Source organism: Ambystoma mexicanum, chromosome 8 (assembly GCF_040938575.1).
Source record: "Ambystoma mexicanum isolate Mex_15411 chromosome 8, UKY_AmexF1_1, whole genome shotgun sequence".
Lineage (NCBI taxonomy): Eukaryota > Metazoa > Chordata > Amphibia > Caudata > Ambystomatidae > Ambystoma > Ambystoma mexicanum.
Genome location: NC_090929.1, coordinates 654,732,354 through 654,745,916, shown reverse-complemented (window position 1 = coordinate 654,745,916; position 13,563 = coordinate 654,732,354). Strand labels below are relative to the sequence as shown.

Below are 13,563 nucleotides of genomic sequence, written 5' to 3'. Positions count from 1 at the left end.
CTGCCACTCAGGCAAAGTTGCAAGCATTTCTGGACTCAAAGGCTTACCCCATTCACCCCTTAACTCATACCCAGGGTTACTTAAGGAATGGGATCTCTTCCCATCAGCAACTGATACATAATTGGACCATGCATTCCCTAGGACTTGTCAAGATCCTGCGAGGCACTAAACGTATTCCTTCGCTTATCCGAAGAACTTGCATATGGAAGTGTGTTTGACTTACAGGCTTCCTTCGTTGACACTCACAAGGTTTTCTAACACAATGGGTTCTTGTTCCATTATCCACCAATGCATAGCTGAGCCACCTATACCTTTGCCTTTATTATTTATTTATTTATTATTATTTATCTGTTTCTCCTTTGCTTCGCACTTTCCACTTCTCCCCCTTCCATGCACTTTTCCCCTCCTTCTCTCCCATGCACTTGTGTGTTCTCAATGTCACTGGGCCTAGTAAGATCGTTGTTTTGTTCTCCCCTGTTCTCCCCTGTTCCCTTCCCTTGCCTTGTCGCGCTCTGAAACACTTGTGTATGAGCGCGATAGAAATAAAATATCAATACCTTAAGAATTGTCATGCTCCTCCGAGGCACTATCCTTATCCCTTTGCTCCCCCAAAGAACTTGAAGTTAGACAAGTGTTTGAATTAATGCTTCCTTCATTGACACTCACACTCATAATCAGTTTTTCAGAATGGGTTCTTGTCTCATTATCCAGCGACGTAAGCTTTACCTTCTTAAGAATTGTCACGCCCCCCTGATGCACTATCCTTGTTGCGCTGCTCCCTCAAGGAGCTTTACAGGGTGTAACACTTTACAAAAAGCTAAAAGAAAAAAAGGGTTACGCAAGCCTTGATTTAGCTCCAAATATACTACATACTATCTGACCACACCAATGCATGTATATATTTACATTCTTGCTTTAGTCTTGATTTTTGTACGTTTTTATAAATCCGGTTGCTTTGCAATTTTCCTGATGTTATCTTGGAAATACATTAGTTTTCTTTTGAGTGTTCTATTGCTGCAGTGAGAAACTGGCCATGCTCTGTATTCCTCATCACCTTCCTTCCGTATAACACTCTGAAAGGTGTAGGGTCTTCAGAATCAACTCTGCAAATCATCTCATCAGAACCTACTTTGATGGACAATATTTATTATAGGCACCGCTATTGAATTACATCTTCCTGGCTGAAATGAAATTATGATGTTAGATTAAAAACACTACAATCTATTAAAAACTGTTTTGCAGACAACACTTCCATCTGCTTCACATTACTGTCTAACACATTGACGTATTGCTGAATCAGTAACGTTTAGGATCAATTCACTTGTTATGATTGGAAAACAATCATGACATGGCGATGAATGATGATGTTGCTAGGGGAGACGGTGCACTGTTTAGGGGAAAAGTCTTACAGAATACTGCACCCGGTTTGGGTCTATTTGACCTAAAACATTTGACCCAATCACATTTGGTCAAATTTATTTGACCTTCTTTTCGGTCTAAAATGCATGGGGAGACCCCCACAAACCCCCTCACATCCCCTCAACCTAATCTATATCCTTACCCACCCCCATATATATATTTAAATAAATGTGACCGAAAAAAAGGGTAAAGAAAATGCAATCAGTTGTTTGAGGTCAAATGTTGTAAGGTCTATTATGCAAATACCACTGCACACAACTGCATTTAAATGCATCACTGTTGATAATTACTTTGATCGGGGCAGATGCTGTTGCAACGTAATAATAGGTCGCTTCCCATACGATGGTGGAATTAGGGGGAGCCAGATGCCTCTGAAAGCAGCACATATGGCCCCACTGAAAGGGAGGTGTTGACAAAATGGTGCGTCCTCTGAGACGGCGTAAACCCTTGCACCATCCGTGAATGGGATCCGGCCTTGTAATCGGGGAGACAGCCCTCATGTCGGCTTTGAGTTGCATTCTACTCACCTGGTCAGAGCTCCCGACTGGATTTGCCTGAAATCTAGGAAAGGAGTAGCGTCTACTATATGTGTTACATCCTGCAGAGTCTGGGATGTCAGGGAGGACATAAATATGTGTCAGTGTTAATGTCAATGTTCCTTGTGTAGCCGTGGTGTTTTGTCCTTGTCTGAAGGTTCATTAGCTACAGCGGCTCCGATATCCGCTAGAACATAGTCTTGTGTCAAGATGGTGCCTTGGGCGTGGCCTTCCGGTACCAACAACTTGCTGGCGTAAGGTAAGGAAGGAGGGCTGCTCTGAACTGGCTCTGCAAGCTTGTCACAGCAGGTGAATTGCACAGGTGTAGGCTGTGCATGGGTGTAATTTTGGGGAGGTGCAAGGGTGTTTGTCCCCCTCCCCCCAACTTTTGTGGCACACCATTTTCTCCCCCTCATTTGGCAGGGGCCCCTTTCTTTAGATGTCCTTCCCCCCCCCTAACATTTTCAGCAAAGTTACTCCACTGAGGCTGTGCGGTGTATACTGCATGCAGTGGCTGGTGCAGTGTAGACTAGGGCTCTGCTACGGAGATGAACAACTGGACGAAAGTTAGATACGGTGACGCGTTTGCTGTCTATCACTTGAACAAAGCAAAGAAAGCCGGAAGCCTGCAAAGTGCAAGGCTTCGCGCTGCAATCAAATCTTTTCCTATGAGTTACCATGCCTCTTTTCTTACAGCCTGGCTGCTATGCCATTCTTACAGCCTGACTGCTATGCCACATGCTCTAAATTGTGTTGTTGTTCGTCAGAAACTGCTCGGAACTGATATATGCCACCAGCCATTCCCTATATAAACCGGTGGTCACAAAGGTCACACCGGTGGTAAGCTTGGGGGGAAAAAGCCTAAAGACAACCTCTCTGAGTTGCTTCTCCTACATGTTTCAGGTGCTAATCTAGATAGGAAAAGGGGCAAGTGTCAGTGCAAACAATGTGTGATTTGAGTTATAGTCAGTTGTATTGTACCACGTCTTTCAGTGTGTCACCCTTCAAGTCGTTTGTGATAGGAAATGTGGTCTCATCAACATCCCTAATGCTGGTTATGCCACCAAAATGGAGTGGGAAAGATTCACGATAAAAGGGTTGCCCATAACAGCCTATTTTCCTGCCTCCTTTTTGCAACTCTGTTGTTGTTCTCCAAGGTGTCACTGGTGCTTGTTTCAATCTTTGAAAAGAAATGATGCATGAGGCTGATCCATACAAGTATTTTGTTTATAAAGAGCTTAAAACAAAAGTTAGTCAATTAGGTGGAAATGTTATAACACTGGAAGTGGAGATGCTTTAGGACAAGTGTCAGTTCAAAGTGACAACACTTAGCAAAAGGTCAAAATGCAGGAATGGCCAGTGATTACATTGCAGGAAGAAATAGAGACACAATAAATAAAGGGGTAAAAAAAGCAGTGTTAGGGGTGAAAATAACGAAATACAAAAACGAAGAGGGTAAAAAACAGTGCCAGGATGGAAAAATATCGAAATACTGCCAATAATATAGTATTGTAGGTTTGGGTTTAAGTGGGAAGCATAATAGAGGAAAGACACGAAAGACAGGTATAAGTGGACTCGGGGTTGGGCGGTGTCCCCCATAAAAAGTGTATTGGCAAGGCAAAAGAAGGCAGAAAGCAATATGGTAAAAGTAAAAAGGCATTTAAAAAGCACAAAACCAGGATTGGAATTCTTAAAAGGTCCATAAGAGGGAGTCACAGACTATAGCAACAGTAGATGTATACATCTGCATGTAGATAATATGGGCAATGTAACGGGTATGTCTCATATATATTTAGACGATTTGTCAGAAGATAAAAAAAAACACATATAACCGGATGACAGGGATAGCCACTGGTGGAGCAGAGGCAGCCTTTATGTGTGTGTGAAAAGAAAAGCGTCCCATGGGTATGGAGTGAATTTGAAAGTGGAAGCATCCTCAATCCTGGGCAAGTGAGAGTAATGGTTGGAGTAACGCAGATTGGATGTGCCAGGTAGTGAGTATAGGATTACAAAGAAAGGCAAACTAATACAACTAGAAAACGACCCACAGTCAGCACCCATGTACAATAATATTCCACAAAACTCACCATAGATATCAAAAGACCTGCCTGTAGAAACATGATGGAACTTTGTAGAGAAATATGTAATTAATTGACAAAGAAGCATTTGTAACTCAATCACTAGCACCATTTTATTTTAACTTTAATCACCTGCTTAAAATTGTCGCTTTCTCTGTGGCAAGAAACACATAAGAATGTCAAAACACATATTGCAGTGGCATGAGCCGAAGCCTTTGCATCAGAATACAAATGTGTTGATCTCTGCTCCTACACATTGGAAGAAATAGAATATGTGACTCTTTCATGTGCATACATCTTACATCAAAGTGTAATTAGGATAATCTGTGTCAGTGAAGAACAAAGACAAAAACATCTAGACTGTAGCAAAAGGATATCAAAGTGCCCCAATCTTCATTAGCTATTGTCCTACAATAACCAAATAAGAGAGCGTGGTTTTACATCAGCATAATTTAGTGGTGTTTTCGAGGATTAAAGGTAACATAAATTAGATCTAAAAAACAGCATTAAATCTCTGCAACCTGTTGTATCTCTATAGATTTTGCATTATTTGAAACCTTGTCCAGTGTTCTGTACTTTTGTGATACTATATATAAAGGGGGATTCCCAAATGACCACCTAGGTGGTCGCTCTATCTTTTTCTGGGGAATAGAGGCTAGTTAAACAAGAGATAGATAGCTAAAGTTTACACAACAGTTATAATCATTAAACATCAACTGTTAATTTAGACATATTAAGTATTTAATGAAGACATAAATAATTACAAATTCATCAAAAATCACTCGATAAAACACTATAAAAATGTGACAAACCGTGACCAAATAGGTAAGACAAACATCAATGTAAATCCGATCAATAGTATTCCAGAGGGCCTCAAGTTTGTAGCCTCTGGTCTAGTATTGTCCTTATCTAGACAGTTATCATCTCACAATGGCGATTTAATTAGCCATTGTATTGTTTCGACATGTTTCTGTTCTATATCTATATGTGCAGAACTTTCATCAGGAGTATTGTCACTTCAATTAAAAACACACAATCTATACTTTGAGTCTATTAAGCCGAAGTATCTTCTGACTGATGGTGGGTAGTCTGCACGCTATTTCTTGCGTGTTTTCGGGTAGTTGTAACTGTTGGTAAAAAGACAACAAAATAGAGAAAAGCTATTATTGCTATGGTCTCTATGAGATTATTATCTCTAGAAGGGATAAGGAATAAAAATTATCTTGTCCAATCTGTGGAGTTAAATGAGAAGCAGACTTGATTAAAGCAAGAAAGGGCTTCTGTGGATGAGAATTCCCAAGTGTGGGATATACACCCTGCAAAAAATTGCAATCAATTTAGAGATATCCTGAGAGGTTGTCAGGGGTAGCCCCGAGGGGCAAGGTCACTCCAGTGGTTTTAAGATATCAAATTCGTTAAAAAAAGTTATGTTAAAAAATCTCCAATATATAGTTACATGCGGGGTTAGGCTGGCTGTGATTTTAGGATCCTAAGGAAGATGTGGGTTCGAGGGGCTCACTGAGTACCCATCATTCTGCTTAAATCGGCGGTAGATACTATTAGAAAGCGGGAGATAATTGCTCCTTAGTATCTAAATAGTCACAGAACTCTTTAAATAACTATAAGTACACGGAATAGTCTTCGGTCTTACCATGGGTTGCTTTAATAGGACCTCGTATTCGCTATGTTGACTGAACTGGACTGGATGTCGTGTCCGGGCTTCCTTTCAATGAAACGACTTGCACAAAGTGCAAATGAAATCCTATATAAAGGACACTAAAGACATTATAAAGAGGTTCGAATATCAACCATTTGACAACACCACTCATTTCTTGATCACTTTTGATATAATTTCTTTGTACACGAATATACCTCAAATGGCCACCATTGAAACTATCGAAGACGTTCTTCTAACTCGCACAGATAATGATCCTGTTCCCACATCCTTTATAATGTGGTGTCTGGAAATGGCTCTTACACAACATTTCTTCGAATTTCTAGGAGTGTACTATCAACAGATAGAAGATACCGCAATGGGAACCACTATGGCTCCCAGTGTGGCTAATTTATATGTGGAATGCTTCGAGAAATTGTACATTTACACAGATCATCCTTATACGGCCAACCTTATTTCTTGGGCACGCTATATTGATGATGTTATAGTGGTATGGAAAGGCACCAGTCAAGAAGCAGAAGACTTTTAAAGCTGGCTGAATCAGAGGACTCGCCATCTACAGTTTACCATGACTATCAATCAAAATAGTATAAATTTTCTTGATGTTACCATCTTTCACCATTTGGGCACTCTTCTAGTACAACCGTACCATAAGAGTACCGACAGAAACTCGCTACTTCATTATCATAGCCACCATGTTAAACATTTAAAAGACAATTTACCATTCGGCCAGTTCTTACGGCTTAAAAGGAACAGTAGTCACAAAGAAGCTTATGAGAAAGAAGCCAGTATCCTGACAGATAAACTTAAAGAAAGGGAATACCCTAAAAAAACTGATAGGTAGAGCAGCCAAAAGGGCTTATAATAATAATCGCCAAGCTCTTTTAGAGGACAAAGTAAAAAAAACCAGAGACGATAGAATTGTGAGTGTGAATACCTTTACCAATTTGAGTCTAACCATCACGAACATAGTTCGTAAACACTGGGAAATATTTAATAACTCAACTGTCCCGTTATCTTGCCCACTATTCGCCTACAGAAAATCTACGACCATTGGAAACCACATAAGCAGCAGTAAGTTCAAAACTAATTCAAGAAAATGTGAAACACTTACTCAAAGTTGGGGTCTGAGCCCAATTGTAGGACATCACCCATGTGGACACTGTAGCGTGTGTAAATACACAGTTAAATCTAAAGAAGTCGAAATAGGCCTGAATAAAAAGTGGCAGCAGAATAAATTCTCTAACTGCAATACAGAATTTGTGATCTATTTGATCACGTGCCCATGTGGCAAAAGATATATAGGGAAAACCAATAGAATGGTCAAAACACAGATCATAGAACACCGGAGCTGTATTAATAACAAAGTACTTACAGCCCCGATGGTCAAACATTTTGCAGATAATAACCATACAGGAGAAGATTTGAGATGGACAGTTCTTTTTATCATGACAGGCACCGATATTAACAAAAAGAAACAAGCCCTGATTAAAAAAGAACAAAAATTAATCTTTCTAACTCAGAGCGATAAAGAAGGGCTGCATGATGCAGTAGAGTGGGGCAAAATGTAATGAAATTGTAGTACAATTTGGTACCCCTGCTACCATCATAGATATCATTGACTCTATTTTCCAGCTGATGAGTACCTGGACCCGCTCACAAATTTATATATATATATGTTCCCGATAAACCTTCTTGGGGTCCCTTTACTATATCAGTTATTGCACCCTTTGAGCTTACCGTTGTGTTTTAATCAAAACCCTGGTATTCGACACAGATCTTACGCATCTTTTGGATGTCACCCCAGTTAATAGTAGGGGTATATGTGTTCTACCTCCTTTTAGCTTCCTTATAACATGCGTAAATAGCTTCTAAGTAACATGATAAGCTAGACATGACCATTCCAATAAGGCGACTGTTCCCCAGTGGTAATTATATTCTTTGCAATATTTAGTTGCATTAGTTTCCCGTTTAAAATCTTTTTCGGATGAACAACACTTATTATCAGGATAAGGAATACAAGGCTCTCCACTGTACTATTTACACCTAGAGTGTTTTAGGATAAGCCATGGGCAGTAGGCTTGAAACAACGTGATACCGACAGAAACAAAGGACTAAAGTTTATATAAAAGCCCTCACCCAAGATGGCGGGTTCTAACTCTCGAGAGTACGAGAGCCAGCGCGGGTAGACCGAGCGAGAATCCTAAACGGACTAGGCGTACCCGGATACCTCTATTAGGTAAGAATTTTAGTTTTTAGGGGGGACTTCAGTAGAAGCTCCAGCGTTACTAGAAGTACATTACGAACTCGCCGAGAGCGCGAGTATAATGACTAGCGCCTTCAACGTTCCTATAAGTAGCCTCCCTTGCCTATCTCTTTAGGTATAAACAAGTCGTTTCATTGAAAGGAAGCCACGGACACGACATCCAGTCCAGTTCAGTCAACACTAGTGAATACGAGGTCCTATTAAAGCAACCCATGGTAAGACTGAAGACTATTCCGTGTACTTATATTTATTTAAAGAGTTCTGTTGACTATTTAGATACGAAGGAGCAATTATCTCCCCCCTTTCTAATAGTATCTACTGCCGATTTAAGCTACTCAGTGAGCCACTCGAACCCACATCTTCCTTAGGATCCTAAAATCACAGCCAGCCTAACCCCGCATGTAACTATATGTTGGAGATTTTTTAACATAACTTTTTTTAACAAATTTGATATCTTAAAACCACTGGAGTGACCTTGCCCCTTGGGGCTACCCCTGACAACCTCTCAGGATATCTCTAAATTGATTGCAATTTTTTGCAGGGTGTATAGCCCACGCTTGGGAATGCTCATCCACAGAAGCCCCTTCTTGCTTTAATCAAGTCTGCTTCTCATTTAACTCCACAGATTGGACAAGATAATTTTTATTTCTTATCCCTTCTAGAGATAATTCTCTCATAGAGACCATAGCAATAATAGCTTTTCTCTCTTTTGTTTTCTTTTTACCAACAGTTACAACTACCGAAAACACGCAAGAAATAGCGTGCACACTACCCACAATCAGTCGGAAGAAACTTGGGCTTAATAGACTCAAAGTATAGATTGTGTGTTTTTAATTGAAGTGACAAAACTCCTGATGAAAGTTCTGCACATATAGATATAGAACAGAAACATGTCGAGACAATACAATGGCTAATTAAATCACCATTGTGAGATGATAACTGTCTAGATAAGGACAATACTAGACCAGAGGATACAAACTTGAGGCCGTCTGGAATACTATTGATCGGATTTACTTTGATGTTAGTCTTGCCTATTTGGTCACGGTTTGTCACATTTTTATAGTGTTTTATCAAGTGCTTTTTAATGAATTTGTAATTATTTATGTCTTTATTAATTACTTAATATGTCTAAATTAACAGTTGATGTTTAATGAGTATAACTGTTGTGTAAACTTTAGCTATCTATCTCTTGTTTAACTGTACTTTTGTGAAACATACATCGATGCTCCGGAAAAACCTTCTTGCGTATTTACTTGCCCATAGCTTCTATTGGTAACTTGGAAAATGCATTTGAGGAATTACAAAGGGAACAGAGTAATAGATTCAGTGTTACTGTTCACAGACAGGTTGTCCATGCATGAATAAAACTGCACCGTGAGCGCACGACTGTCTGAGCACTCTGGGTCCCAAGCTGCAGCATGCAAATGCTTCTCCCCCACACCCTGAGCTCAGGCTTGTGTGGAGCACAGTATATACTGAAAGCCTCCTTTTTTGTGTTTTTCAGAGTGAAAGAATTGAAAAAGGACAAGGAACTTGAAGACATACAGCAGCATCCCGTAGCAATGTGACATTGCTTGAAAAGACTGTTTTCATTTTCTGTTTTTAGCAGAGACATGCAACAACAACAAAAAAAACCTGCAGTTTTCAGAAGAGTCACCTGCAGGATTTTAACAGTAATCCGTTTGGTCATTGCATTTGCACTTTCATGGACAACTTTTAATTTGTTCAGCAAGATTGTCTTGGAACTCAAATCTTCTGGTGAATGGGATGGGTACAAGGAAGGATGGTACCTGAAGGAATGTATGGCTGGCTTCTTTCTTTCCTGACGGAAGCTGTCCAAGTGAACTAGGGCTGGATTCGAGCAGCGTGCGGATCTGTACAAATATTATACCAAAAATGTTAAGGAAAAAAAGTAGGAAAACAAAAGCAACACAAGAAGGCCAGTCCTACAGCTGCCAACCTGTTCCAAGAAGCAGTGCCATTGGGATTCCGCAAGTGTGAGCAGAGGTCGAGGGCTCTGATAATCTATGTAATTTATTGGGAGGGGGAGAGGTAGGAGGGATCCATGTACTGTTTTATTTTTATTTTTTTCATTCTCGTCATTGTTTGTTCTTTCATTACTTCCTCTCAACCATTGTAATGCCACTTTTTAAAAAATAAATAAATACGTAGCTTTTTTAACTATTCACCATGAAATTAGATTTCTGAATGTGTGCAGGCATTATAGGGAGATCAGTGCGTGGGAAGTATAGAAACACAGCAACTTTTTTATAATGTCATAACCTTATTTTCTAGAAAACCTGCAAATGTATTGAATGTCATATCATTTCCCGCTCATGACATGCACTTTATTTTTATTTTAAAGATGTATTTATTCTTTTTGTTCATACCCAAAAAACAAAAAAAACAAAGCTGTTTTATGAGTACTTTTCAAATCCTTCATTGTTCTGAAGGTTATGTATTTTGGTCCCAGCATTGGCTGATCTCAGTGAGCTACTTGAACAAAAGGAAGCATGTTCACCTGCCTGTACAGACCAATTTGATTGGCTGATTCCATGCCTAATTCCTGAGTCAACCAATTTGAATGGATGACGCATGCTAACTGGTGTTACAGTAGAGAACTGTTCGATCCCGTTCTGTAGCAAATATGGCACTTCCCAATGTGTGACAAGACAAGTCTTAATGCACATCTACTAGAGAGGATTGATTTTAAGATGCGGGGCAAAAGCTACTGCCTATCCACTTATTTAATCTCCAATAAGAAATGTGCTGTCACACCGTCGCAAGGCCATATGGAATTTTTTAAAATAGTTTGTTTAACACAAATGCTAATAGTTTTAATGTTCATTTATAAGTGATTGGGAAGGGAATTCTCTGATGACTGTGCTGTGAAAAATACACAAAAAACACATAATATAATAACACAATCACAGAGGTCCATTTGCCAATGTTGTTTTTTATTCCACCTGAAGATGGTGTGGTGCTGAGTACGAGCCAATGGATTCCCTAGTTTGGCTTTCTCCTCGAAGTGAGTGGTTTCTGTAAATATAAAGGGTGGATATGGAAATTGAGATATAATATTTAAAAGAGGGTATATTGGTTGACAACTAAATATTTTATTCACAAAAGGGTCAATAACATGGCGAGCTAGAATTAATATTTGTATAGTTTTGTCTGAATGAGCCAGAGAAGTGTGGATGTATTGTTTGTAAATATTGTATATAGTAAAAATAAAAAGAGATATGTGCATGAATTCAAGAAAAAAGAAATGAAAAAAGCAGAGCATTAGTGGCTACGGTCTATACAAAAGAAACAAAAAGTTTATTTCACTATAAGAGTACTTTATTTTAAATGTTCTTTAGAAGAACATTTTGCTAAAGCATGACTAAACTGCAAAAAAATGAGCTATTGTATTTAGACTTAGGAAAAAAGGCAGAGTAACATTACTAAAAAAAAGGATATGTTTACATTTAATTTTTGGCTACCAGAAGTTTATTTATTTTATTTAACATTTTATTTTTTTGCCAATGGTGCCAAGTAATGTGAATGCTATATTGCTTAAGGAAATTAAGTTACATTTGCAAAGCAGATAATCATAGAAAAGTGAACAATATATAGCTTAAACACCATACATTCACTGAAATAAATAACACGTAGAATGAGAATAGAACAGAAAAAGAGAGACAGTACGAGAGCAGAAAATATGTTTTGCATTTTGAAATCTCCTTGTTGGAAGTCATAAAATGATCTAAAATTGTGCACATGGAAAGAACAAATATAATGCAAACAATTCTTGTAGGGGTGCCATGGTATATTGATATTTCTGCATACAAATGAGCCAAAGAAAAGTATTTCTTTTTTTTTAATTGAAGCTTATTTTAAGTGGTGCACTTAAACTTTAGATGGTAATTACTTTCCTGATGCTGGATTCAGAGGAAATTCTGAAGGTTGAATAATGCATCTTTAAGAAAGGGAAAACAATGTTTTGTGTGAATTCTCCTAAAATACCACACAAGAGCTGAAGAACCGATGATGGTTTAATCACATTTTATAAGCCCATGGTATGCTAATGCAGGAGAAATATGTAAACAGATCTCCTAAACCTATGTATAGATCAACACAACATTCACTTTAAACACTGAGCTCGGTACTCTTGTTGCCTTTTCTGTATTTATACCTGTTTTTATTTCCTTTGGTCACACATGTACAGTTTGGAAGTAAGCCCTGAAGTTTTTTCTTACTGTTTATCTTCAGATCTCGCACAATGCCAGTATTAACAGACTGTACATTTGAAAACTGATTGCATAATGATCTTTTAGAAGGGACATTGAATGTTCCGAAACAGAATGTATTTTAATATTAACTTACTGAGACGAGGAAAAGAAACATATCAAATTCCTTTTTTGGGATAAGTGAACATTGCTCTGTATTATGAACACTGGAAGAACTTTTGAAATTTTGTTAGCTTGAAAATGTAAATGTTTTTTCCATTTTTCATGATCAATGTATCTACTTTGTTTAGCTAACAAGAGTAATGAACTCAGTTGTGTCCACTGTATATTTGTAACAAAAGAGGTTTATGTTGTGCATTTTGTTGAAATGTTATCAGGTTCAGTAATGTGCCGAGCCACTTCAAGTTGCTTTACCGTTATGCATTCCTTTTTCAGTACAGTTTGCATACTTCAGGATCTACAGTGCTACTAAGGTATTATACCAGTATATCACTGCCCAGTGGTGAGTTGCGTTATGCTCTCCCACTGAACTTGAGCTGTACAGATAGATCTTTCTGCAAATGTGGATCTTGCTTATGAATGTAAGATACATAAACACTGCTTTATTTTTTTGGAAAAACATTAATTTTACTTCCCAAGTGCCAGGAGCCTGTCTAGCATCAAAGTGAACAGCTAACCTTATTCTGTCTCTTTAAACGTCCAATTCCATCATATGTGATTTCATTGGAAATAATTTATGCTGTGTGAAAGAAATAGAGGATATAGCGTGGAACCCCTACTTGGTTGCACGAGAAAGGCAGTTCCACACGGAGGTCGGTGCCCAAAAAGGGGATGGGTCCCCAGGACTTGCATGTAAAACTAGTATAGATGTCTCTTTTTTTTTGTAAGTTTTATTTTTGTAATTGTGCATGACAAGCATCACTGAATCAATGGATCTGTCGAAGAGCCCAGCTGCTGGAACCATGCAAAATGTTTTGAATTGCCCTTGACATATGGAAAATGTTTTCTGAATGCTTTATATTCTTTCTGCTGTAAATTAAAAACAAAGAAAATGTCCCCATATTAGGTGTGGTTTTTGAAACGCTATCTTCTCTTGACTTTACTAACAAAGCAAATCATTTTGACAGATCATGAGTTGAATTTTCTAATTCTGGCTTTTTAGTTAGGACAATAAACCTGTTTTATAAAGAGTTTAAGAAGCAACCCGGTCACAGCAGAGTGGAAGATGTGAGCTGAAATAGCTTTTATGATGCAGGAAGAAATGTGGTTTATTGGTTTAGTTGTCAGCTTCCAAGCCTACAGAGGTCAAATGCCATCATTCCAGATTTAGCGAATCGCTCAATATTACGTAAATGAT

General features: G+C 38.5%; 1 protein-coding gene across 2 annotated transcripts in view; it reads left to right on the top strand.

Annotated features, from left to right (window-relative positions):
* Positions 1-13,266, top strand: part of CAMTA1 (calmodulin binding transcription activator 1) — a 3,643,069-nt gene extending 3,629,803 nt beyond the window's left edge. For both annotated transcript variants that reach the window (XM_069610416.1, XM_069610415.1), the window contains one exon: positions 9,479-13,266. In XM_069610416.1, coding sequence (XP_069466517.1) covers positions 9,479-9,542 — 64 coding nt within the window. In that variant the 3' untranslated portion in view covers positions 9,543-13,266. The remainder of the gene's footprint in view (positions 1-9,478) is intronic.
* The last annotated feature ends 297 nt before the right edge of the window (positions 13,267-13,563 follow it).